General features: G+C 38.7%; 1 protein-coding gene across 4 annotated transcripts in view; it reads right to left on the bottom strand.

The window, feature by feature from the left end:
* Positions 1-26,819, bottom strand: part of AFF3 (AF4/FMR2 family member 3) — a 522,431-nt gene that overhangs the window by 429,418 nt on the left and 66,194 nt on the right. For 2 of the 4 annotated variants that reach the window (XM_038551011.1, XM_038551012.1), the window contains 4 exons: positions 5,798-5,872; positions 3,434-3,554; positions 2,139-2,451; positions 1,624-2,009 (listed from right to left, as the gene is read on the bottom strand). In XM_038551011.1, coding sequence (XP_038406939.1) covers positions 1,624-2,009; positions 2,139-2,451; positions 3,434-3,554; positions 5,798-5,872 — 895 coding nt within the window. Of the gene's footprint in view, positions 1-1,623; positions 2,010-2,138; positions 2,452-3,433; positions 3,555-5,797; positions 5,873-18,788; positions 18,917-26,819 lie in introns of those variants that run through there. The other 2 variants (XM_038551014.1, XM_038551013.1) reach the window with 2 other exon arrangements.

The raw sequence follows: 26,819 nt of genomic DNA, 5'->3' as shown, positions 1-26,819 counted from the left end.
GTACTGGCTATGAAAAACTGGCTTTTAACCAGGCTTTATCAGCTCATTGGGTTACAAAGTAAATAAATAAATTACTAATAAATTTGAAGTTTCTTTGGCACATAAAAATCATTTTAACAAGGAATCAATTGGGATTAAAATTATAAAGGATTCCTGGGGATTACAGTCACCTCTGTTCAAGGATAAGCCATGTTTTATTTGCCAGGTCACTGGATGATGATAACACAAATCAAAGGACTTGATAAATTCAATTTTATAAGGTGATATTAATACGTGTTTCCTGCAAATTTTTAAAAACATGAATGCTTGTGGAAGTTATATGTTGCTCCAATTAATTCCTGAGAATACTTTATGGGATCCATCATAAATGAATAATCAAAAGTGAATGTCACTTAATTTCCTCATTAGAACCTGCATAAACATCTTGGATGTATCTTCTCTAAGGGCAATATGTTGATCTCCCAACTGGTGCACTGTGCTTTCTGAGGTAAGAGCTCAGCTCAGAAATTATTAAGTTCAGCCTTGTCAGACTCCCCACAAGAAACATCAAATCATTTGTGTTTTAGTTGGTCATTAAATCAAATTAAGAAACAAAGAATATGCTAGCTACAGTGTTACTCCATCTTTAAAAACAAATGTCAAAAAGAAAAAAAAAACCTGAATATTTCCTAAGTCCAATGTTCTAGAATTCACATTTCATGTTACTTAATATACCACATCACAACAAAACAAAAAAAAATGTGCAGGCATACTTTTTCCTATGCTTTTGACAACTGTCATCAATTTGGAATATAGTATGAAATGTGCTTCTCTAAACCAAGACTTCATTTTCCATCCAGATTTACTGTTCAAGTAGACTAGACTCTTTGCTACCTCTGTGATTATGAGATTTGCTTTATGAATTCTAATATTCCATACATCTAGCCTACACATTTTGTAATGCAATAAATAAATACCTCAGATTAAATTCAAGAGGCAAATCAGAAGAATCTGAACTGAAAGATTTCACACACTTCATACAACCGAAGATCATTTTTACAGGGCAAGAAAAGTTCTTACTTGATTAACATCAATTAATCTGGATTTTAAGTTTATAATATAGATGGGACATACAATACACTCGAATATTCAATATTCACCATATTCAATATTGAGTCATTTAATAATTACTTTAAAAATCATCGAGGTTTACTTTGTAAAGTTTGTCCTGGAATATTTCAAAACTGACAAAAATATTGAACTTCTGAACTCTTTCACATAAAAATTAACCTCTTTATATATGGCCTTTACAATACTTTTATTTCTACTATTTCATGTCAACACCAACTCATTCACACACACACACACAAAAAAAAAAACCCTGACCTATACTGAAGGAAACATTCCCTCCAGAACGAACATAGACATGTAACTGCATTATGTTGGAACTTAAAAAAAAAATGGGTGATAATCAATCTGAGATTTTAAGAAATCATTGTTTATCTGTACATTCTCCTTTAGCAATTGCTACAAATCCTACCACATGAATGGTTCACACACTGAAAATAAACATGGTAAGTAAATTTGTATCAAGCTATCACTGAGAATGACTCAGATGGTAGGTGGCATTGAATAGAGACTCACCTCTCCTTGTTTGGGGATGCTTAACTTGGAAAGTTTGGCCTTGGCTCTGGCAGACTCTGGCTTGGTGGCCGGGACTCCCCTGTATGAGGTGCAGTGCACACCCGTTTCTGTGGACGACTTAAGCTTTGGAGACTCGTCGGGAGCTTGATCTTGGCCATCCATCGGCCGCACATATGCAGTTGGTTTCTGCTGGACCAGGCTGGGTTTTGAAGCCAGGGATGGAGGAAAGTTCTGAACACAGTGTCCGCTGCTGCTATGCTTGGCTGCCATAGCAGGTGGCCTTTCCTGGGTCTGAAGACCCACCTCTACATTGCACACTTGTTTGGCTCGTGGCTGCTGTCTGCCAACACCATCTCCAAGCAAGGTCCTGAGAGAGCCTTGTTGTGCTGAGTTGGAAGAAGAAGAAGAAGAGGAAGATGAGGATGAGGGGCTCAACACAGACTGGTTAGGTTTTTTATTATGGTTCTTTGGGTTAGCAGAGCGGTTCAAATCAAGCAACCTGTGTCCGTGCTTACTTGCTCTCTGTTGGCCATCTGATGGCGGATGCCCGGCCTTCTGCCAGCCCATGGTGCCTCTCTTACTCTGCTGCACGGGGACAGCTGCTGGTGTGGAAGAAGCAGTGCTACAGACAGATGAGGGCTGGGCCTGGGCTCTTGAATCTGCAGCAAAATGTTCATCGATCTTGTTCACGGGAGCCTGAGGAACCCCAGGTTTGGGAACGCCAACAAGATGACTCTGATTAGATCGATCAGTTAAAAAGTCTTTCATTTCATCGTAATTGCCTAAAGTATTCTGGATCCGGTTGGAGAGCTCATCCCCCTTGTTAGTCTGGAGAAAGAAAAACACAGTAAGCACCTTGTCGTTAGAGACAAGGGAAATACAGGAAACAATGGAGAGGTGCCTTGATGGCTCATAGAGTCAGGGCTGTCACATTCAGAATGAGAGCTGGGAGGTGAAATCAAAATCGTTGTCTCAGAAATCCATCTACGCTGCATGGCACCAGAACCAGGAAGCCACTAAGAGCCTTAGACTACACCAAAAGGGAATCTATCCTTGGTGGTATGATGCAGCAATGGAAATCAGGATTAAGGCTTTCCAGGATTGGGTTTTCTTTGCTTTTTTAGAGTCCCTTAGAAACTTTTCTTGAAAATTCAAATTGGGCTCAAATTGTTCTGCTGCCAATTTCTAAATATATCATATTCTTGTCAGAAACCCAGAGTGACAGGCAAAAGAAGTCAGCATAAAGCTTAAAAATGAACATGAGCTAAATGTGCAAGAGGCCAACTATCCACAGTTCCGTGCAGGCCTCAGATATTAGTGAAATCTTGGAAGACCTTTCATTTTGGCAGAGTTTGTATCTCTGGCCTTTGGTGTAAATGAGAAACAATCCAGCCATTTTTTTTTTCTCATTATCTTATCAGGTAGCCTGATCACAGCATAACCTATGTGTGGCAAATATGTTACCCAACCTCTTTTTATTTCCTATAGCTTAGAAGGAAAAACATTACAAGTGGCATTAACTTTGAAAATCAATGCAGAAATGAAATCCATACTATTGATAAAATTCACAGCAAGCAGCTCTCACCATTACGCAAAAGTTACATTTTACTGAGGAAACAGGCAGTCAAGTCATGTGAACTAGACACCAAGATTTGTGGGAAAAGACCTCATTCTGAGAGGCAGAGCTGTCTTCTTGGGCTGAACAGGCAGAGAACAAGCTGGAGTTTGGTTGGTCAACTCTTCAAGGAGAGACTGCCATCACAGGGGTAGAGGTACAAGTCGGGGAGAAGATGAATTGAAAATCATCTACCTTATAAGGTTCACTGAAGAGGGAGTAACTCGAATTAAATGTGCCATCATCCTGCTGTGTTTCCTGATTTCTTCTCTCTCGTTCCTTCCTTCGTAACACATTTCTATCTGGTTCATAGACGCTGCATCAGGAGAAAGAAAAGAGAACAACCACACAGGAAAAAGTTAAAGGCTAAAACCCTGTGGAACATTCCCCTGAGTGCAAAAGTCTGGTTCATGGATAGACGGCCGTGACAAGGAGAACAAGGATCAGATTAGACACCCAGCAGTAGGAGCTTGGGTGTCTGATAATTACATTCTTCAGGGGGAAAAAAAAAATCCTTAGGGCAAGTTCCAACCAGTACTAGTCCTCTCTGCCTGATATCTAAGACAGGAAATATCTAAGCAGCTTTGACAGAAGACTGAAAGTAATCTTAAGGCAGACAGTAATTACAGTGATGTGTAAATAGAAATTACGAGCATATTTCCTCTTATGACATAGCCTCTGAATGTTCTATGGGAATGCTCCTGTTCTTGTCTTTCTTTTCCTTTTTTTTTTTTTTTTTGTATGGCTGTGTTTCTGTAGTGATTCTTTCATTAACTAGCTCCCTAAAGAGCTGTTAAAACTCCATGCTGCAATGGTTTTCACAGTTATGAGCCTTCTTCTGATCTCTGTTAATCAGTCAAGTCGTCAAACTACTACTGAATCAATTCTTCCTTCTGATATATTTGACACTATCACTCCTCCTAACTATGAAAAATGTGCCAGGAGGAAGGGGTGCAGGCAACGTAGGGAGAGAACGGAAATTGAATTATGGTGTGTCATCAAGGATCTCAGCTTTTTTTGTTAAAGAAAATTAATATCTATTCTCCCAAAATACAATTATGAAGTGACCAGACACCAGATAACTGGGAGGACTAAGGGAGAAATAGTGTTCCTTCCCCCTCATAAGGAGAAAATAGGCTAATTCAACTAATAATAAGGAAGTGACCCATTTACTGAAGGAAGGAAATACACTTGTTTTTTTTCAGCTCAGTATATAAGGAAATCTGGCCTCAGTGGAGAACTGACATGTCCCTCAGAATGTGCACTGTCTTCATTTCCTAGCTGAAGCATTTGGTTTAACTGACCTTGTTTTCCTTTGAGCTCCCACTTGGTCTAATACTCAGATGCCTGAGCTGGGAGCCAGGACAACTACCTACTAACCGGTTCTCCCATAACCAGCGACTCGATGATGGAAGAGCACACAAACTCTCTCACTCCAGTGTCTTCATTATAAAACAGGGATTCTTCATGGCGTGGTAAGGTTTCAATGTGAAGATAATGCACAAAATGGCTTTAGAATAGCTTTAGGTACCCAAACTCCAATGTATTGCTTTTAAGTGTTGTTAATAATGAAAGAATCCATGAGTTTACAGAAACATATGAAAAGAGAGAGATTCTGTTTTGTCTTGTTTTGTTTTAGCCAAATTGCTATCTTGAGTATAAGAGAGAATATTGTGTCATGTGGCTGTAGAGGACACAAATAAAATGATCATAAAATAAATACTGCTTATCCTTCTAGCTATGCCCAGGTGAACAGAATATACTTTAAATTGCTAAGGGGCAATGTTGAATATGCTTCCAGCAAGGCTGTGAGAACACCTAAGGCATTCCATTTAAATTTAAGATTAGGGAATGTTAAAATACCCAGAACGTGTCACCTATTAGCATTTTAATTCATCTTTAGCACGTTACCCAAAGTTATTATATTGGGGAGTCTAACCAGTGACCTTCACATTAACGGAGGCTGCAGCCACAGCCTTACCAACTGAGAGGCTCATTGCTCCAACATAACCATCACTAAGAACTCTCTGGGCAGCTATGGTCATAGTGACTAGTGTAAGATGAAAATGACACTCTTATTCACAGAACCAAGCTTCCAGTTCAAATAAGAGGCTGTGATTGTCCTGCCCTGCTTGTGGATGTTTGCAATATGAAACCCCAGCTTTCACGAACATTCCATGGATTTCAAATGGAGACTGACCCATGCTGTGGATGGAGATGAAGTAAGCTTTAACCACGAAGTGAATCCGAGTTTTACTATGAACTTGCTAACTTTGGGACCAATACCAGCATTTGCAGTCAGAAATACAAGCTTGCATTGCATGCACTGCACTTCTTCCCCTCTCCAGCATGTCCAGACATCTGTGAAGCACCGACTGTGCAGAACTCCATGCACAGAGACTCCCACAAACATGCTTACTGCCCTCAGGGCAAGTCAAACCAACCACACGCATGAGACTGGTGTGATGCATGAAGTGGCCTTATGTGACATGGGGCAGGCAAGTGGTCATTTAGAATGATTTCAGGGCTCCTAAGAGGCCCCCATGCCCAAAATAATACCTCCTGCATCTGCTGGCGGAAGACTGAAATTCCACAACTAGAGAGTCATTCCTCTGGTTTAAGATGTCTTCACCCCTGTAAAAAATGTAGACACCACAAGAAGAGGAAACACTTTAACCCAAGCAGGCCTTGGTATCTGAGTGTGCATGAGTTTCCAAGGGGAAAGGGCAGAGGACATAGAGGCCCAAAGGGGGTCCAAATAGGAGGTATAACAAAAAAGGGAGAGGGACAGCATAGAGTATAGCAATGAAAACAAATTTATAAGCTCTGTCTACTTTGCAACCTAGTTTAGATGTTTATCATTAGGCTAAAAGCCATATTCAATCAGGCAGCTATCAGACTTGCTGCATTCAGGGTCAGGGAGTAAGAATCACTTCAAAATATGGAGAAGCTGGAGGTGAGAGGCAAGCTGCTCCTCTTTAACTAAATCTGCCTATTCCACAATCCATTTAAAGATAACCAAAAGCACTTCAAGATGCACATCTGGGCTGGCTAACGTTCCCTAATGAGGTTCGGCTTGCACACCCAGCCTATGCCTTCTCATACTAAGAAGGACTGAACACCCTCAGGATCACCTACACACAGCCTGCTAATAGAAATGCACTTGCCATCTTTTATGGCACTGCCATGATGCTTGTGCCATGCAGTAACCTCCATGCCACTAGATGAAACCAGAATGACCAAAAAATGACAATCATCCCCACCTTCTCCAGAAGAGCACAAAAGAAATCCAAAAGGAGAGCTAATGCTTCTTCAGTGCCTTCCCTTTGGTTTTTCTTCTCCTTCTTTGGAAGGCAGCTCTGTTGCTTCTACTGAGCATTCAACACTTCCTAAAGGTGACCCATCTGACTCCACCTCCTTCACTAGAACCACAACCCCCACCTGTCTTGTCAGGCCTTGGAAGCTAAAATGTCACCTGCTTAAAGCAAATGTCATTGTAGAGAAAGTCTGGACTTGCCACCCCCCATCTTTCTCTAAACGTCTGAACTCTTATCTCTTCTACCAACGCTAAATGTTTTAACTCATAAAGACAGTATCTTCTCAACAGTGAGTCCACCACTCCACTAATTACCAGTGAAATCTGTGCAGGTACTTACAACTCCAGAGAGTGCCTTTCTCTTGATCTCTCACCATTAAAACTCAGTTCTCTTCCCTCCTCTGTCATTCAAGCAATGTAAAGATCATGCCATTTGCTTTAGAAGCAAAGGAACCTTTCCCTTGACATGCTGAAAAGTCAGGTCAGCTTCCCTGGGGAATGGCTGACTAAAGTTGTAGAGAATTCTGATTCCTGGAATGCTGATACATATATTAGACTCAGTAAAAGCCTCATGTTATGAGCTGTGTTGGTTTGTTTTGGAGTTTTTTTTGTTGTTTTTTTGTTGTTTTGTTTTTTGTTTTTTGTTTTTTTTGGTGACTAGCAGATGGTGAAATCTCTGTAAAGTTATTCCTTATTTCCATGAAAATTATAAGAATCACACTCCTCAAATGTATGTCACCAAATGTATTTATTTATTTTGTATGAAAGTGGAGGCAGCCAACTGCTACAATATTATTTATTATTTATTGCAGATGCATAACATTCCCAGAAAATGAGCCTTTTTAATCAACTCCTTTTAAAAGACCTATTTATTTTTAGAATTAAAAAACAGCCAATGAAAACTATAGTAAAAACATTTCTGATAATTTCCCTTTATTTGCTTTTAATCTATAAAATGAAGTAAGTAAGTGTAAGGTTCAGGCCAAAGCCAATTATGCTGAGTAGATAGGAATAGAAATTCAAACATGAAATTATCACCATTTCTAAAATTAATGTATTCTTGATCATATGGTAACAGTATGAAACCAAATAATAGTAATACCTTTGAATCTAATGGCTTCTCCCTTCTACTAAGCTCAAAACATCCCACACACAGGTCCCTTACTTATCCTTACAATGTCCCTTGAAGAAAGAAAACGATGGTGTTTATCACTGCTGGGATAACTTTTCTAAAGATCAAGGAACTTACAGTAAGACTTTGATAATCAAAACAATGTCATAAAGAAGACATCATGTAGAAGGAACAGCAGTGTCAATCCATGGATGAGGAGCTACCTGGGAGCAAGAGGTGGATATGCTTCCTAAACCCTGATGTCTACAAGCCAAGTATTGATAAACAGTGAATGTGAACCTCACAAAAGCAAAACAGGGCAAATGAAACATAGGGAAGCTACTTTCCATTCAGAAAGAACTAAAGGAGAATTCTGGAATAAAGGCTAAGTTGTTAAATTTTTTTATAGTCCACAAAAGACAAAAATCAGTTTCTTTCCATAGTACACGCGATAAAATGATATCCATGTAATACAGAATAGTGGACTAGAGCACAGATGAGCCAATTTAGAAATTATAGACTCTGAAGTAATAAGTCAGCTTGGGCTGCTGGTATCACTATTTGCATCAAATCCTACCCATCCCTTAGCCTGCTCTTGTCTCTGCCTAAGCAGCCCTCCTGGAGGGAGAGGTGGTGGAGCTGGTGGAGCCACCCACTCAGCTGAGCCCAGGTTTGACCCAGAAGGCCCAGCTGGCCAGGAGGGACTGCTCTCCTCCCTCTGGCACTGATTCATATGCAGCCTGTTTATATCTGAACATTTGCTGCAGACAAACTGCATTTCCCATGGAGGATGCTATCAGCCAAGGGCATACATAGCTAATCCCACCCCTCGATGAGAGTCATCAAACTGTTTTCTTCTTTAAAAAACAAAACAAAGCAAACAAAACAAAACAAAAAACATTATCTTATCTACTGGTATGTCTCCAGAGTTGAGGGCTGGAAAACAAGTAAATTCAAGGAGAAGAGAGAGAACGACCTCTCACCAATCTTTTGAAGAAAGTTATCATGTTCTCTATGGTTAAAATCTACTGTCCTCTTACACAGCAGAAACACAACTCACTTTAGTCCAAAAGTATTTTTCTGAAAGCCATGGTGCTAGGTCCAAGGGAGACAACTAGGGCTGTGACTGGCCTTTCCTTGTTACTGTGAAGCCAATGGTTCAGGAGACGGGGAGAAGAGGGAAGTGGCCCATTTAAAGCAGAGCATGTTGACATCATGTGTTTGGGGCATCAGAGAAGGAAGCACAGGGAATCTGGAGTGCTTCCTACAAAAGACTGCCTTTGAGCCGGGTCTTGAGAAAAGGGTGGGTAGAGGAGAATGAAGGGAAGAAGGGCTTAAAAGTACATGATACACAAATTACTACTAGGCAGCCTTTGAAAGGATGTGGAGGAGGTGACCTCTGCCCTGCCTACACCATCCTAGTTCTTTAACCTGCTGGAATTCCACATTTAAAGCTTCATTTGTTTGGTGAGCTCCACCGCCACCATGTTGTTGCTACCTTACCCTAAATGAGTTTAATCTGATCCCTTCCTGGAGCAGGTCTGGTTTGGAGTAAATAAATGAAGGGTGGACACAATGAAGAATAAAAGACACACTGTCCCTTTCTTTACAGTTTGCATCAGGACTGGCCTTGAACACCTTGACCACAGAGAAGATAACCTTTTCAGTCATGGGACCCTCAAAGCCCTTGCACAACACACTAACCTTCCCCTAGAGTGCACTGGCAGCCACAGGGGCAAACACAAAGAGAAGACAACAAGTAGCGAGAATGTTTTGCAGAAACTCTCCTGTTCTTTGGAGTAGCAATGTCAACAACTTTGTATAATTAAAGAAACTTAATCAAACACTGCAAAATTATAACAATTGCTTTAAACTTAATGAGTAAAACTATCATCTCTTGTTATTTATAAAGCAAATGATAAAAGATCAGTAATCCCTTAAGTCAAAGAAAAGTAAGACTGTTAAAGTATACTTGCAAATTCCTTCCTTAATCTACAGACAGAGCTGGGAGACTGAGAGACAGGAAGGTGGTCAGAGAATGAGCAGGTGTGAGAAGTGAGTCAGAGAGAAGGTGGGTTGGAATCACAGCTGGGTAAAGAGGCAAAGATTCCCCAACCGGAGTCCTTCAAGGTCCTGAACTGTTGTAGCCATGGTACTGGTGCTGGGGGTGTGGGGTAGGGATGGGGAGGGTAATAGTGGTAGGGATGGTGATGATGGAGGTGGGGGTGGGGATGAGGAGATAGGGGATGGGGTGATGGAGGTAATGGTGGGGATGATGGAGGTAAGGGTGGGGATGAGGAGGCAGGGGGTAGGGGTGATGGAGGTAATGGATGGGGATGATGAGTGTGGGGTGGGGATGAGGAGGTAGGGGATGGAGGTGATGGAGGTACTGGTGGTGATGATGGAGGTGAGGGTGGGGATGAGGATGTAGGGGGTGGGGGTGATGGTAGTAATGATGGGGGTGGGGTGGGGATGAGAAGGTAGGGAGCGGGGGGTGATGGAGGTAATGGCAGTGACGATGGGGATGGGGGTGGGGATGAGGACATAAAGGATGGAGGTAATGGTGGTGATGATGGGGCTGAGGATAAGAGGGGTAGGGGGTGGTGGCATTAAGAGGAGTTGGGGGAAGTGAGAAGGGGTGGGGTGTTGGCGGGGTTGGTAATGTTTGGGGGGTAATGGAAATGACAGGAGTGATGGTGGTGGTTAGAGTGGTAGTGGTGAAGTGGTGGGAAGAGGGGCTGGAGAGTGGTGGGAAGGGGTGATGGTGATGAGAAGAGTGGTGAGGTTGGTAGTTAAAGATCTGCTGAGGAGTGAGGACTGGTCAACGGCCCATATAACCCTTAAATCCTGAAGAACAGCACTCTGTCCTGCTCACTTATACTAGGCTTTTCTTGGAGAGCCAAGTAATTCCCTTCTCACATCTCTTGATTCCATTTTCCCCCAAGAGCATTACACTACTGGCTTTGCCATCAGCTTTGTAAGTATGATCCCCAAAATCATTTCGACAAGTACCCTGGAAAGGTCAGTCCAACCTTACTTGTTTGTCTTGGATCACAAAGGTGATCTCAATCTTAATTCAATCTTGAAACCCTCTAAGAGCATTTACAGATCTCTGCCTCAGCACTGCCGATCTATTCTACAAGAATGGGAAAAAAATTGAGAGTGGTTTGGGCCATAATCACTTGTCCCATACCACAGCTTTGGTGAAACTAGGAAAACAGAAGGGAGTCACAAAATAATGAACACTCATAGACAAATTGAGCCCACAAATATTCCAAAGAAAAATAGCCTTTTGGGATAATCTGTAACATCTTCCCAAGCCCATCAGGCCCATATTAAATTTTGCTAATAACAGCAACCCTTTACTATTACTGAAGCACTTTACATGCATTATTTCACTGAGTGGTTTTGAAAACCGTAAGAGACATTATCCCCATCTACCAGTGAAGAAACAAGAGGCTCTGAGGTTAACTAACTCATACAAGTCCATAGCCGGTGAGCGACAATGCTGGGGTCTGAAGCCAGGCAGTCTGGCACCAGAAACCGAATTCTTAGACTCTGCTCTGCTGGCTCCCCGGGGAATCTGCTCACTGACAGGCTTTGACAAATGGCATCCCCATCTTTTGCTAGTAAATGCCAGGCAGAAGGGTATTAATTTTCAGATCATGACAATTTCAGTTCATTCTTCTAAGATCTGCTAAGTCTCTTTAGTTGGAAAGTGTTAACTTCAAGAATTCTTCTAAAACTTATATAAGTGGGATAAGCAATTCAACTGAGTCAGCACTAGCAATTAATACTCCAGTATTAAAAAAATACTCCAGTATTAATTCTGTACAGTGAGCTCCTTAAAAATTATGGAATACCATAATTACACTTACAAAGACAAGACACTTCTGCAATATGGTGCTGGACATTTGTCAGTTCTATACTGATCATTTAGTTAGTCCTAACTCCATTTCTCAGTGGAAATGATGACTGTTTCAACTCTCTCTTGTAAATAGCCCCCAGTGAGTTCTTAGAGAGATGACAGATAAATGACAGCTTTGCATTTCCAAGGGTTAAATGCTTTTCCTGAGGGATCTTAAAGTCTTCGTGGCATGAGAACAAGTGTCAGGTTCTAATGGAATTGTTCCATTATAAATAAACCACCAGGTTGTATGACAAGCAGCTTTCCAAGAGGCTTTCCACATAGCATAGTATAAACAGAGAAGTTAATTTGAGTTTCTTAACAGGACCTTTTTTCCTTTACAATATAAAAGTGCCTTGGGATGAAGCAATTACTCTGATTTACCATCTTCTCCTTGTTAGAATATAAAGATGCAGTGGAGCTTCACACAAGCAGTAGTAACTTAACCAAACAAGACCCACCTATATAGTCCCTACTATGCTATTTCAAAGAGCTCACTTCTAGCCAGCAGCAGCACAGAGCTGCCATCAATCACGGTGTCCGTTATTAGAAGGACACTCACTCCCAAGACTTTCAATAAAGTACTTTCCTCCACCAAATACTCAGTTAAATTTCATTTTCACTTTGCAAGCATCAGTTTCTAAACTTATATTCCTAGGAATTTTAAAACCATATGCAAGAAGTCATATTTAATAGCGTGCTTATGTTTTAACTATGATGTCCTTCCATACCCTCCCTTTGTGGCCACTCAGGGTCATGGATGTGATACTCTACACTAAACTAGGGGACAGAACGGTAGCCATGTCCTCTCATATAACTTCCTGATATTGGCTGGGTCCACTTTCTGGACACAGAAAAGATCCTGAACATCAGCCATTAAAGAATGGCTCCTGTTCTCCCTGAATCCAACTGTTCAACTTCTTTTCCTCCCAGAACCATTAATGACACACACTATCTGGTTGAAATGGGATTTCTGAAAAGGAGTTAAGAGTTAACTTGAGCTACTTTCATCTGTTGAACTGAATTAATTTACCTGTGAGGTACAGAACTAACCCCAGGCTAGAATGAAAGCAAATACAGCTAACTTAAAGGAAATAAAGAATTAAAGGAATATGCATGTCCTCAAATACCTTCTGGTGTGGAAGCAATCTGACAGACCAACCATTAGAGTCTTCCACGTAGGAAATACAAATGGCAAAGACTATCATAGACCCAATAATTTATCTGAAAGGGAGAGAGATCCTATTTTGAAATTGAGAATGGCCTATTTTAGTACAGGGCAGTTTATCAGCTAAGCTAGAAGTCTTAGTGGGTAAAGGGAAGAGGGAAGAGGAAAATACGATGGAAATCCTCAGTGTCTGAATAAGAACAGAGAACCACTGAGAGGATGCAGCCTCTATGTCACCAGGATTGCAGGTATGGGGTACGAGACATGGACTCAGTTCCTCGGTCACAGGGAAACAGAAGGTAATGGGCAGATGCTCTCTCAACTTCTCATCCTCCAATCTTTCTCACCTCACCTGCCACCTCAGGCCTCACATCCTTTTCTGGATTCCCCTACTCCTCACTCCTCTTTCCTCCTTCCCAGGCTAATTCTCCCATTTGAACACCGAAGCCTACTGCCCCCAACCTGCCTTCTACAGATGCCACTTTCTCGTACTTAGTCGCCATCTTGGTCTCCCCTGGGATTTTTTCCATCAGCTAATGAACTCATTCAAGTCCCTCCTATCTTCTAAAAAAGAAAATGACAAGTCCTCCCTGACCCTCTGCCCCCTTCTGGCTGTTGCTCTCCATCAGCCACTGTTTTCTGCAGAGCCATCCACACTTGCTCTCTCTCCAATTTTTGGTTTTCCTAAACCCATGTGATTTGGTTCTGTTCTTCACAGCAAGGTCACAACTTCCTCACTAGGCAATCAATGGATACTTTTCACTCTACAACCTCCCACACAGCTACTATTGCCTTTTGAGAAGCTTTCTTCCCTACACTCTATGGAAATATATACTCGTAATTCACCTCCTGCCTTTTGGGCTACTCTTGAATGTGCTATGCTTGTCTCTACTCTTTTGTCACTCCTTTAGAATTTGTTGCCACTTAAGATCTGGGCAAGACCTTTTGTCTAGGCTTGGTCTCTTCTTTCCCAAGACTTACCCAAGTCTCTCTTCTTGGCTCCAGACCCAATTATGCAACTATCCACCTCATCTTCTCAAGTCATATTTCCCACAGTTACACAGAGTGCAGCAAGTGTACACATACCTCATTGCCACTCCCTGACCCAGCCTCTGCCTCCACTCTGTTGCCTATGCTGGTGGATGGCATCACTACCCACATAGTTGGTTGGTCAGAAACAAGAGCATCCAGTCAATTCCCCCAGGCCTGTCAGTATCACTCCAATTTGTCCAACTGTCTGTCTCATTCTCCAATGCTATGTCTTCAGTCCAGGCCACCAGAAGCTCTCTCCTAGTCCTTCACAGTGCTTCCTATTGTTCTTCCTGCAATTTGCTCTTCCACAGTGAAGTGGTGTTTCCTAAAATAGCAGTTTGATCACATCACTGTGATGCTCCACCCTCTCTTGGACAGAATCCAAATCTGGTATCCATGACCCTGTAGGGCCTGGTCCCTGCTTATCTCTCCAATGTCAGCTCAAATCTCCCCCAATCTCTATACTATAGCCTCTCTTTGAGCCGAGGTGTATGCTCTCCACCTGCCTACCTATTCCTGATCCTGAAGGTCTCAATTTAGTGATGCTTCCTTCACAAAAATATCCCCTGATGCTCTCAACAGACCCAAGTCTTGACAAGGGTGCCCTTCATATGTCCTATATAGAACCCTACACTCTCCCTCCAGTCACATGTCTTACATGAATCATCTAAGTCCTCCATGAAATGGTTAGCCCCACAGAAGAGGATCTGTATCTTTTTTCTGTAAAACTATATTCCCAGCAGCTAGAATGCTACCTGGCACAGAGTGGGTACTAAAAATAATACTCAAAGTACTTTAAAATACATGATAAATTATTTTTAAATTTTTTTCTCATTCCTTTTCAAAATTTAGGGATCCCTGGGTGGCGCAGCGGTTTGGCGCCTGCCTTTGGCCCAGGGCGCGATCCTGGAGACCCGGGATCGATTCCCACATCAGGCTCCCGGTGCATGGAGCCTGCTTCTCCCTCTGCCTGTGTCTCTGCCCCTCTCTCTCTCTCTCTCTCTCTCTCTCTGTGACTATCATAAATAAATAAAAGTTTAAAAAAAAATTTAGCCTATATACATACCACAATTTGAACAAACAGAATAAAAATCCATTCAAATCCTAGGTGGCTCAGTGGTTGAGCATCTGCCTTTGGCTCTGATCATGATCCCAGGGTCTTGGGATCGAGTCCCACATTTGGTGCCCCACAGGGAGCCTGCTTCTCCCTCCACCTATGTCTCTGCCTCTCTCTGTGTGTCTCTCATGAATTAAAAAAAAATCCTGGATCTTAAAATGTTCTTTGTGGTTGTAGAGTATAACAATGGGAATCATATTAACAGTAATACTGAGCAACTGTTTGGTGTCGGACAATTTGTAAAGTAAGTTTTGTTACTTTATTATCCCTCTCAGCAAACTGTTATGTAACCCTTATTTATGAAAAACACAGATTTTAATAAAGGAACATGCAAATATAAAAATGAAAATCTGTGTGCCATAAACATTCTTCTGTTCATTTTACAGATAAATGCCTGTCTTCAATGGAGAAATGAGGCTTAGAAAATTTAAATGAAAAAAAATGAAAAAAAAAAAGAAAATTTAAATGAGTTGCCTAAACAGTAACTGTTAGAATTAAAATTCTAAGTTCCACAGAAGTTCTGGATATTAAAAACAATTGAAGTATTTAAAATATATATATTTGTATTCAAAAAATTTAATTAGCACTATATACCAAAATGCTAGGTAGATATGAAAAAATACCCATTCTTGGGGACTTCTCTAACTTACCATGGTGAAAGCTCTATAGTCGATTAAGCTTGAGTTAGAGGACGATGTTAAAAATTATGAATTATTTGAACTCTATAGTTCTATAATTCATTAGGTGCTAGCGAAGTAAAGATGATTAATTCTAAATATCCGTATAATGCAGTGTCAGAAAACCAAGGGGTCTTCCTATGGCTGATGTATCATTCACAAGTTCCCAATTTTAAATAGACATCTAATTTATCATAAAAATATTTTATTAGATTCCTAGAACATTAGGAATATTATACATTATGGGGCTGCCTGCACATGATGATAATTTTCACAATTCTTTTAAGAAATGCTGTAAACAGGACACTCATACATATTCTGCCAATATATTTGCTTCATGTTAACTTAAAATACCCCTCCTTCCCCTTCTCTTTTCCTCTCTTCCCTCGCTCCTTACTCTTTTGTTTCTTTCAATGTGTTCAACATACAACCATTCACAACAAAGTAAATTCAACATCACAGGCAACATAGGCGACTCTGTGGCATTAAAATACATTTATTATGAAGAAAGTCTAGGAAAAAGGTTCTTCTTTCTCAAAATGCTATGTCCAGAACAAGGTTGGGCAGTTAGTGGCACATACTAGAGGGAGAGACCAGAGAAGAAACATTTGACTTCTCACCTTTGATCTCTGGCAATTCAACATTAGCTTTCTGCTGAGTTAGAAGGAGGATTCCATTCTGTGGGCTTCCATCTTAACTGCCCAGCTTTTGGAGTGCCTAAGGTCTCCCTCCATAAGATTTTAGTGTCCACACCTCTCAGAATTAGCTAAGGATAATACCTGGCTTACATTAGGCACTCTGTCACCATTTGTTGAATGAATGGATGGATGGCTGCCAACATTAATTTTCACTCAACCCCTCCTTTCACTGAATAATCAGTAAGGATAAACAATACTATGAGTAGATTTATCTGGTCTTCTCAGGACAGTAAAACATATGCTATGATACATAAAGGGCTTTCAGATACATTCTGAAGGCAGCAGTCTCAAGGCAGTTGATAAAGCAAGGTTTTATCAAATAATTCTTTAAATGACTGGCACAAAGAAACATGAAAGTGTCATATTGTCCATTTAGAATTAAAAGTTTATATGCATTAACAGAAGATATTGTAATATATCAATGGGAAACATACCTGAAAATCACTAAACTTAAAGCTTTCTTGAATAAAAAGCTAATGATTCAGAGTCAGGTTGAAATGACATAAAAAGAAAAACCTAGCAAACCTCCCCACTGGACAAGAAGAACATTTCCTACCACTGGCCCTATACCTTTCAAGGACACTCCACTATCTTCAAATATATTAATATCAGACCAAGAATGAGGAGACCCAGGTAAGGTCCAGCCATAGACAAGTTAGGAACCACTCCATGCTTTAGCAAGATTAATAAAACCAATCCATACGCTGATCACTTGTAAGAAGCAAATGAAGTCATGAATGTAGAATTCTTTGAAAACGTTAAAGTGCTCTGCCAAGGTAAAATACTTTTAATGCCTGGACAGAGGTGATTAAAATACCCACTATGCAGAAAAATATGCACTTCTTATCCATCTCAGGCTGTCCTTAAATACTGACTTTGACTCAAAGATTTCATATTTAATAATACACCATCCATATTTAGGATGTCACTGTAGCATTATTTAAACTGCAAAACAAATTTAAAGTCAATTACATATCATTCTGAAGAGACTGCTTAATAAATTATGAACTTTCATACAATGGAAGACTATGAAGCCATTGGATGGAGGGGATCTACAGACATAGAAAAATACCAAAAACATACATATTAAAGGAAAAAGAATAAGCTATAGAAGAGCATGGATGATATAATCTCTTTTACATAAAATAACATGTGTGTTTTTACAAACATATGAAAATCTTAAAATACTCATCTCTGAAGTAAACAATGAAGTGGCAGGGGGTGGGAAGGGATTTATATTCTTCTGCCTAGGTTGGACATTTTACAAGCACATTACTTTTTTAATAGAAAGCATTATACTTTTAAAATATTGACAGTGTTAAGTTTCAATTTGTTTCTCCTTCCTGAATTAGCTATAAACATGTAAAATGTAAAATTAAAGCAATGATTAGTAAATATAGCACAGGTTTATATGTGACACTCTATGGGATCCTGGCTCTCCCTACCAGGCCAGGCTCCACGCCTCCTACCCACTCACTCTTCCTCCCCAAGGAAGAACTAAACAGATGCCTCCACAAATGTAACCTGTAGACTTTAATCCAACTAAACTTCATGTTGATCAAAGACTTTCTGAATCTGTCAGTAATTCCCCTGTACTTAAGCATACCAAACAAACATAAAATCACCATGTTCATCCTGTTAGTATCTAATTGCATCTACACTGATATAATCTGGGCTTCAGACAAATAATCTGCATAAACCCTAGGGATAACTCAGAAGACACCAGGTCACATGATACCAAGTCTGGGAAAGTCTCTTTATGAACTCAGCTTGCCTACTTCTCCAGAGAGAAACATAACCCCAATATGACAAACCTGGGTACAGAGGCATCTGAGACTTTCAATTTATAGGAGGATAACAATTTACCTCAAAAAGGGTTTACTGAATTGCCAAAGCCCTCCAGGAACTCTGAATTCTACTCTCCTGGCTACAAATTGGTTAATTGTCCATCCTACTCCCTTGTCTGCACCATTCCCCTCCAAATCTCTCTCCCCTTATAATTTTATCAGTAGTCCTGAGTTTTTGTGTCAGATTGTCTGTCTCCTTCTCTCTCATCTAATCTAATTTTGTTTGCTGTTTGAGTAATAGTATTTACTGTATTAATTATTTATTTTCAGGTTAGTAAGTAATAATGTTGGAATTTAAATAAAAATGAACTCTTCTTCAAATTATAACATGCATCTCCTCTGTTACAAATACTTATATTTTAAGCAGTTGTCTAGTATTTACATCTCATAAAACAAGGAAAGTAGCATTAATAAATGCAACATCTCTTAATATTAGGCATATTATATATTCTTAAACATTAAAGGCTATGACTAATAACATCTTCTTATACTATTCTTACACTAGAAAAATATTGGTAATTCTGCAAATTCAATGTGCCATTTTCTATCCACGTCAACTGTTTTATCAGGCACATAAAATTCACAAGAGAAAGAATAATAAATATGTAACAACTGCACATCCTCACTAATAATTAAAGAAATGCAAGGCAAATCAAAGTGAAACCATTTTTACCTACCCAATTAGAAAAAAAATGTTTAAGTGAGTTGGAAAAATTAATATTCAAGTCTGGTAAGTGTTGGCTGACAGTGGTGTCTTCCATGTAGCTGGAGGGAGTCTAGATCAGAACCAAGTTCCTGACAACAGTTCTGTGTTTTGTAATCCATATTCAGAACCTTTAAAAAGGATCTTTTATCTTGCTCATCTCCTCCTAGGAATCTGTTCAAAGGAAATTGTCAGAAATGCAGAGATTTATACAGATAAATTTTCATCAGAGAATTGTATACAAGGGAAACTAGAAGCAACCTGATGTGCAATAATCAGAAAATAATTAAATCGTAATTTACTGTGGCCATTAAAACTCATGTATTTCAATACTACTTAAGTTCACAGGAAATACTCGTAATGTTAAATGAAAAAAAACAGGATAAAAATTATGTAAGCAAATGATAAAAGTTTTGTTAAAATTATACAAAAGTAAAAAAAATCATACAAAAGTGTATGTGTGTATACATATTTCTGTGTATTCCTGCATACATACACAGGAAAAAAAATCTAAAAGAATACCAAGATGTTAATGCTGGCTATTCCTGAGAAACATTAGAAATAAAACTTTCTTTTTCCTTTGTTTGTATTTGGTATGTTTGAGTCTTCAGACTCTTCCTATACATTAGGATCGCTGCTCTAAGACACAGACAACACCAAGTGTTGGCGATCATGTATAGAAACTGGAACCCTGTGTGCACGGTTGCTGGGAATGTAAATTGGTGCAGGTGCATTAGAAAACAGTATGGCAGTTCCTCAAAAAGCTAAGAATAGAATTACTGTATGATTTAACAATCTTACTTCTGGCATATTCCCAGAAGACTTGAAAGCAAGGTCTCAAATATATACATCCATGTTCATCTGTACATCCATGTTCAGAGCAGCATTATTCATAACACCCCAAAGGTGGAAGCAACCCAACCAACCAATGAATGGATAAATAAAATGTGCTCTTCACACATGATGGAATGTATTCAGCCTGAAAAGGAAGGAGATTCTGACACATGACATATACTACAATGTTATCAGCTAAACTGTGTCCCTCCTAAAGTCAAATATCGAAGCTCTAACCCCCAGTATCTAGAATGTGACTGTATGTGGAAGCAGGGCCTTGGAAGAGGTGATTCAGTTAAAATGAGTCATGAGGGTGGGTCCTAATTCAATCCAACTGGTGTCCTTCTGAGAAAAGGAAATTTGGCCTCACCAGGGGGACACCAGAGATGTCTATGCAGAGAGAAAAGACCATGTGAAGAGGAGGGATGACAGAAGCCATCTGCAAGCTAAGGAGAGAGGCTTCATAACAAACCAAACCTTCTAACACTTTGATCTGGGAATTCCAGCTGTCAGGACGGTGAAGAAAGAAATCTCTGCTGTTTAAGCCACCCCATCTGTGGCATTTTGTTAAATAATCCTAGCAACCTAATACATACAACATGGATGGACCTTAAGGATATAATGCTAAGTAAATGAGCTGATCATAAAGAGTTTTGGTTTTGTGAGATGAAAACAGTTCTGGAGATTTACTGCATTTAACACTACTGAACTGTATGCTTAAAAATGGTTAAAATGGCAAATTCCAAGTTGCATGTATTTTACTTAATTTAAGAAAGAAAGTGACAATCTGAGTTAAAAGGATTACTTCACAATTATAAATGTTATACATATTTTATTAACATTTAAAATAAAATATTATCTATTTAATTCACGTCATTCAACAATAGGATAACAGTATTCCAGATGTTCACCCCAATTTTGCTCCCATGCAGTCTTTTCCTCTCAATAAATAGCAAATCCATTCTTCTAATTGGCCAAAAACCTTTGGAATCTTCTTCACATAAGACGGTGAGGGGAACCTGGCAGGATCTATGCAATCCATGTAATAATGAGTTAGAGCTCTAGACATCAGCCTGAACTTATGTTCAGCTTAATATATATGCAGATGGATACATATGTAAATATTTATAGTATATATGTATATATATATATGTATATATGCACAGGTTAGTATATACACATATATGTCCTTGCTCTGTCAGCTAAGTGGGCCTAGAAACATCAACACCTCAGTGACAATGAACATGGCTAGCACTCAGATCTTGGTTTCCAACAGCATTCTCCAATGAAAGGAACCAGGGCTTCTTGAAGAAATGGCTTACTTTTAGACTGCCACAGAAAATGTACAAGATAGATCTGACCAACTTGTAGCACCAAAAAGCAATACCACCACCACCAATGATGAGCCTATACCAAGGAGATATAAAAGGCAACTGAAAGAGTTTCTGCTGGCCAAAGCTGGAGCAACCTGAACAAGAAAATGACTAAAATAGTACTGGAATATAATCCAAGGTATCAAAGAAATATCCATGAGTCCATACTAAGTAAACAAATCCAAACAATTTATATAGATACTCCACCTCCATTTAGGGAGGAGAAGCATAACTCCACACTTCTTAAGAACTACAACTATAACCAGCAACATAAATTAATCTCACAAACACAATACTGAGCAAAAGAAGCAAAACAGAGAAGGGTATCTACTATATAATTCCATTTGTATGATGTACAAAAATAAGTAAGCATTAACTTTAGCATCAGAATTCAAGATAATGGTTATCTCTGGAAAAAAAAAAAGGGAAAGAAACAGTGATTGGAAGGATGCCCAGGAGAGATTTCTGAGATGCTGGCAATATTCTATTAAACTTGTTAATGGATATGTTCTATCCATGATCTAATCAAACTCAATGAATTACACTTGACCACTACCACATACTATGCATGAAACCAACGTCAGTTGGGGGGGGGGGGGGAAGGAACCACCTGAAATTGATTTTGATGTAATATGATGATCGGTTTCATTTTTTTCCACACGGCAAGCCAAATGACCCAGCTCTATTAGTTGGAAAGACCATTATTTTCACATTGCTATACAGTGCCAACTTTCACCATAAATCAGGTCTTCATATAGGTGTGGTTCTGTTGCTGGACTCCTTTTTCAATTCCATTTGTCTATTTGCTTATCCCTGTGCCAACACTATATGTCTTAATTACTACAGCTTTGTAATAAAGTCTTGATATCCAGTAGAGTAAGCCCTACAACCTTATTCTTCTTCCAGACTGTCTTAGTATAGTGACCCCTTTGTATCTGTCATACATATTCTGGAATCAGCTTGCCAATTCCACACACAATTGCTAGGAGCTTGTTTAGGAACAGGTACACACATCCTCTCATATGTCACATCCACATCTCCTCCCTTGCCAAATATAGAAGCATAAAGATATAGTTTTCCTGCACTTGGGTGCCTAAGTAGGGTTGCTGTCACAAAAAAACCCTACTCCCATTGACACATTATGAACATGTAGCATAAGCAAGAAACAGACCTACATTATCAAAAACAATTCTATGGCCTTCGAGAAGGAAGAGGGCTTGTAAGAAAAAGATCCAATATTAATTCTGGATTTATTTTAAATATCTGAGCTACAACAAGCTTATCGCATATAGACTCATACACACATATATGGGATGCATGAATTGTTAATTCTGTATGAAACATCTGAGTTATTTGCAACTCTCTGAAATTAACTCAAACCATTTACCAGATGGTAAATTCTGGAAATAAATTTAAAATATGCAAAAAAATACTATCTGACTTTTATATGAAACACAGAGTACCTAATTATAACCTCATATTTTAATTCTGAAAAAGAGGAAACAACATAGAATTTTTATTTCTAATATCAGCTTTGAATGATAATTCAGATTTGCAAAAAAAATCTATGTTTTGTAAGCAAATCAGTGTTTCCCATTTGGGATTTTTATTGGACAATTAAAAAGCCTTATGGGCTAAAAATTCATCAGGATTAATTTAAAAAGATGCAAATTCTTATAATACGATATGCCCCTCAACTTTTTAAAAATCCCTGCAACTGGGGATCCCGGCGGGGGGGGGGGGGGAGCCTCAGTGGTTTGGTGCCTGCCTTCGGCCCAAGGCATGATCCTGGAGTCCCAGGATCGAGTCCCACATCGGGGGAATGCATGGAACCTGCCTCTCCCTCTACCTGTGTCTCTGCCTCTCTCTCTCTGTGTCTCTCATGAATAAGTAAATAAAATCTTTTAAAAATAAATAAATAAGCAAACAAATAAATAAAAATAAAAACCCCTGCAACAGCTTTTTGTGTATATCAAATTAAGATTTATTATATAATAAAATTATGTAATAATATACAACCTTTATCTAAAGTCATATGATTCTTCAACATTTATCCCTGCTACACTGCAACACATAAATCATGCAAGAGAACTCTCAAGATACATATTATATAGGCCTAGAATTATTTTGATTTAATTCTTGATAAGAAGTGAAGCGGTAACTTGTTACTTTAGACTGGCAAATCAATATCAAATGCTTGTTCTAAGATCGGTTATCACTCCAGTCATGCAAGTAGCTTGAAAAACTGAAATATTAGCATTGACAAAAGGATTGCTCTATTTGTTTTCCAAAGGCTTTCCTGTGTGACTCAATACTTAGTTTTACTCCAAAGAAAATCAATTTCTTTATTCAACTTGTCAATCAGAAAACACATATAGAAACAATGACTTTATTGGAGCACATAAAAGAACAATGAATAATAATCTAAGATGAAATGGAAACATAAAGTGGTATTACATACAAAATATACATATGTAACAACAGAATTAATAACTTATATAGACATATAAAAAAAGAATTAAATACGGAAGTAAAAACTAAACTTGACAAAAATAAGTTGCACAAACTCATTCCCATCTTTAGGTTTCAAATGTAGCAATCTCTTTTCAATTCAGAATTCAAAAAATTAGGGGCACCTGGGTAGCTCAGTGGTTGAGCGTTTGTCTTTAGCTCAGGACATGATCCCGGAGTCCTAGGATCAAGTCCCACAATAGGCTCCCCACAGGAAGCCTGCTTCTCCCTCTGCCTATGTCTCTGCCTCTCTCTCTGTGTCTCTCATGAATAAATAAATAAAATCTTTTAAAAAAAAGAATTCAAAAAAATTAAATCATTGGAATAACTAACTTTTTCTCTTACAATGAAAGTCCACAGAAATCCAATTTTTTCTTTTTTTTTTTTTATCTGCAAATACTAAACTTTCTAGAGGAATGATAGTGGGACATTTATATCAGAATATCAACAAAGAAAACATTTCTCTTTAAACGAAGAGCCTGAGCGAGTCTAAGTTACACTTTACATAATAAAGAATGAAGAAATTATACAGCTTTTGCTCTAGTACCAATAAAAAGAGTTTTAAAAAGGTATACATTGGATACCGAGGTAGAAAGCAACATAATACATTGATCTAATAATTACCACTCAAGTCCCTCCATTCCTTTAAGACCACTCAAGTTCACCATGTATGAAGTATTCAATGTCACCCACATTAATTGCCTCATGTGAGTTTTATTTTATTTTAATGATTGGGTAGAGCCAAACATCAAATCCTGGCTTTAAAAAGTGAAGTCTGAGCAAGGAAAAGAGACTGCTTCTTCCTTATTTTGATTCAGAACAAGAACCTTCCTTTTTATTCATCCTCAGTACCTAACAATGCTCCGCAAACCATGGGCCCTTGATGAGTATTTTTCCAATGAGAGAACAGGAAAAACATATATTCTTTGTGTGACCTTAGGCACCAAATGTCTTTTGGTATAAATTTCCAAATCTTTAAAAACAAGGACATAATAATAATGCATGCATGTCTTCTACACTGGGTTGTTGTGAGAACCAACTGAACGAATAGATATGAAAGTTATCTGTTCCCCATAAAGTATGTTACAGAGGTAACTTTTGAGTAAAGAAGCATTCCTGGAATGGGGGTAGTGGTAGCAATGAGGGATCTTCAAGGAACATAGTTTTCAAAAGTCCTTATTTCTTCTATCCCTTGAACCACTTTACCTATATTTTGGCTCACAAAGATGTTCCATCCACTGAAAGAGATCAATGATATGGTTCTAATCAAAACTGAATATGTGTGCCAGGGCTCTGAAAAATAAAGTGCTGAAGAAAATGTATCAATTTTTTTCCTGCCAATGATCTCCCCCACCATGAATTCCCCATTAAGATAGATGGTGCCACCATCTTCACAATGCCTTAGGTTTGAAGTGTCTGCCACCCACCTGCTGCTACATTCAATTCTTTCTATTTAATAACTCCAGGGTTGCCTCCACATGTTGCTCTAAGCCATTATTATCTTACCAGGTTTTTTTGTTCTTTTGTGTGTTTTGTTTTTTTAAGATTTATTTATTTATTTATTTATTTATTTATTTATTTATTTATTTATTTATGAGAGAGAGAGAGAGAGAGAGAGAGAGAGAGAGAGGCAGAGACACAGGAGGAGGGAGAAGCAGGCTCCATGCCAGGAGCCCGACATGGGACTCGATCCCGGGACTCCAGGATCGCACCCTGGGACAAAGGCAGGTGCTAAACCGCTAAGCCAACCAGGGATCCCCTCTTACCAGTTTTTTTTAAAATCTAACGTATTATTACAGATCCACTTTTGGGTTTTAAGATATTAAGTACACTATTTGGGAAAGACACTGTTTTACCCTACTCATACCATATTCAAAAATAAATCCTAACAGTTTGAAGAATAAACTGTTTTAAAATGAAACAACAATTCGGGCGCCTGGATGGCTCAGTTGGTTAGGTGTCTGGTTCTTGAATTCATGGTCATGGTCTCAGGGTCATGAGATCAAGTCCCATGTCAGACTCCATGCTCAGCACAGAGTCTGCTTGTCCTTCTCCCTCTGTTCCTTCTCCAGTTCTCTCTTTCTCTCTCTAATAAAATCTTTAAAAAACAAAAACAAAATGATGCAACAATAATACAACCAAAAGAAAATATAGGTAAATATTTATGTGATCTCAGAAGAGGCTGGCATTCCTAGTCATTAAAGCAATGAAAGAGAATGCAAAAAAAAATGGACAGATTTGATCATGTGGAAATTTTACACTTCTACACATCATTAAATTCCCACAAATTTATCTTCAAAAGATTAAGGATAAACTGAGAAAGGATGTAAAACATATAAGAAAAGGGGTAATAGTTTTATTCTATATATAAAGATTTCTTATAAATATAGGAAATGGTTTTAAAAAATCAGATAAAAGTGAGTGAGGTCATGAACACTGACAAAAAAAAAATAAAAGAGAAGAAGAAACAAAAAATAACCAAAAATGTAAAAAAAAAAAAATAGCAAACAACCATAATCTTTAAAAAAGAAAAAATAAATAATAAAGAAATACCATTTTTCCCTACCAAACAGGCATAGAACTAAGAGTATAATCCTCAATACAGACAACTGTACAGGGCAGCAGGAGGTCTCATATGCTCCTGCTGGTACCAAAACAGGTCAAATCTTTCTAAAGGGAAATTTGGCAATATATCAAAAACTATATAAAAGCTCACATCCTCCAATCAGGAATTATTGGAAATACGGGCAATGACTTCTATACAAGGATGTTTATCATTGTATGTGTTCATGTAACAGCTAAAGTATTAAGAGAAAAAACCTCAATGTCCAATAGGAGGATGGTTAAGCAAGTACGGTAAATCCATATTATTGAGTATTAGGAATCTGTTTTCAAGGAAAATGTAATGATATGTAATGATAAATAGCCACAATATTAATGAAAATGGAACATTCAAAACTATATTGGCTATGATCCAAATGGGGGAAAGGTGCAAATATGAATACACACATTTTATGAATATAAAAGTCAAGAATAGCACCCACAACTTCAACTTGGAGTGTCTTTGGTTTTTTGCTTTGTTTTGTAATTGTTTGATTTGGGTCTCTGTAGACAATGAAATGGTTTGAGTAGAAGAAATACTTTCAAAGTCAGTATTTCAAACGATCAAACTCTAGGCTACATTTCTTCTCAGCCCAAAAAAAAATCCTCAAGTCATTAAGGGAAGACACAGAGAGAAAGAGAACGGGGAGGGTGTTTGCAAATACAATATAGGAGTAATTCTACAG

This window comes from Canis lupus, chromosome 10 (assembly GCF_011100685.1).
Source record: "Canis lupus familiaris isolate Mischka breed German Shepherd chromosome 10, alternate assembly UU_Cfam_GSD_1.0, whole genome shotgun sequence".
In the NCBI taxonomy this organism is placed as follows: domain Eukaryota; kingdom Metazoa; phylum Chordata; class Mammalia; order Carnivora; family Canidae; genus Canis; species Canis lupus.
This window is presented reverse-complemented; position numbering and strand designations above follow the sequence as displayed.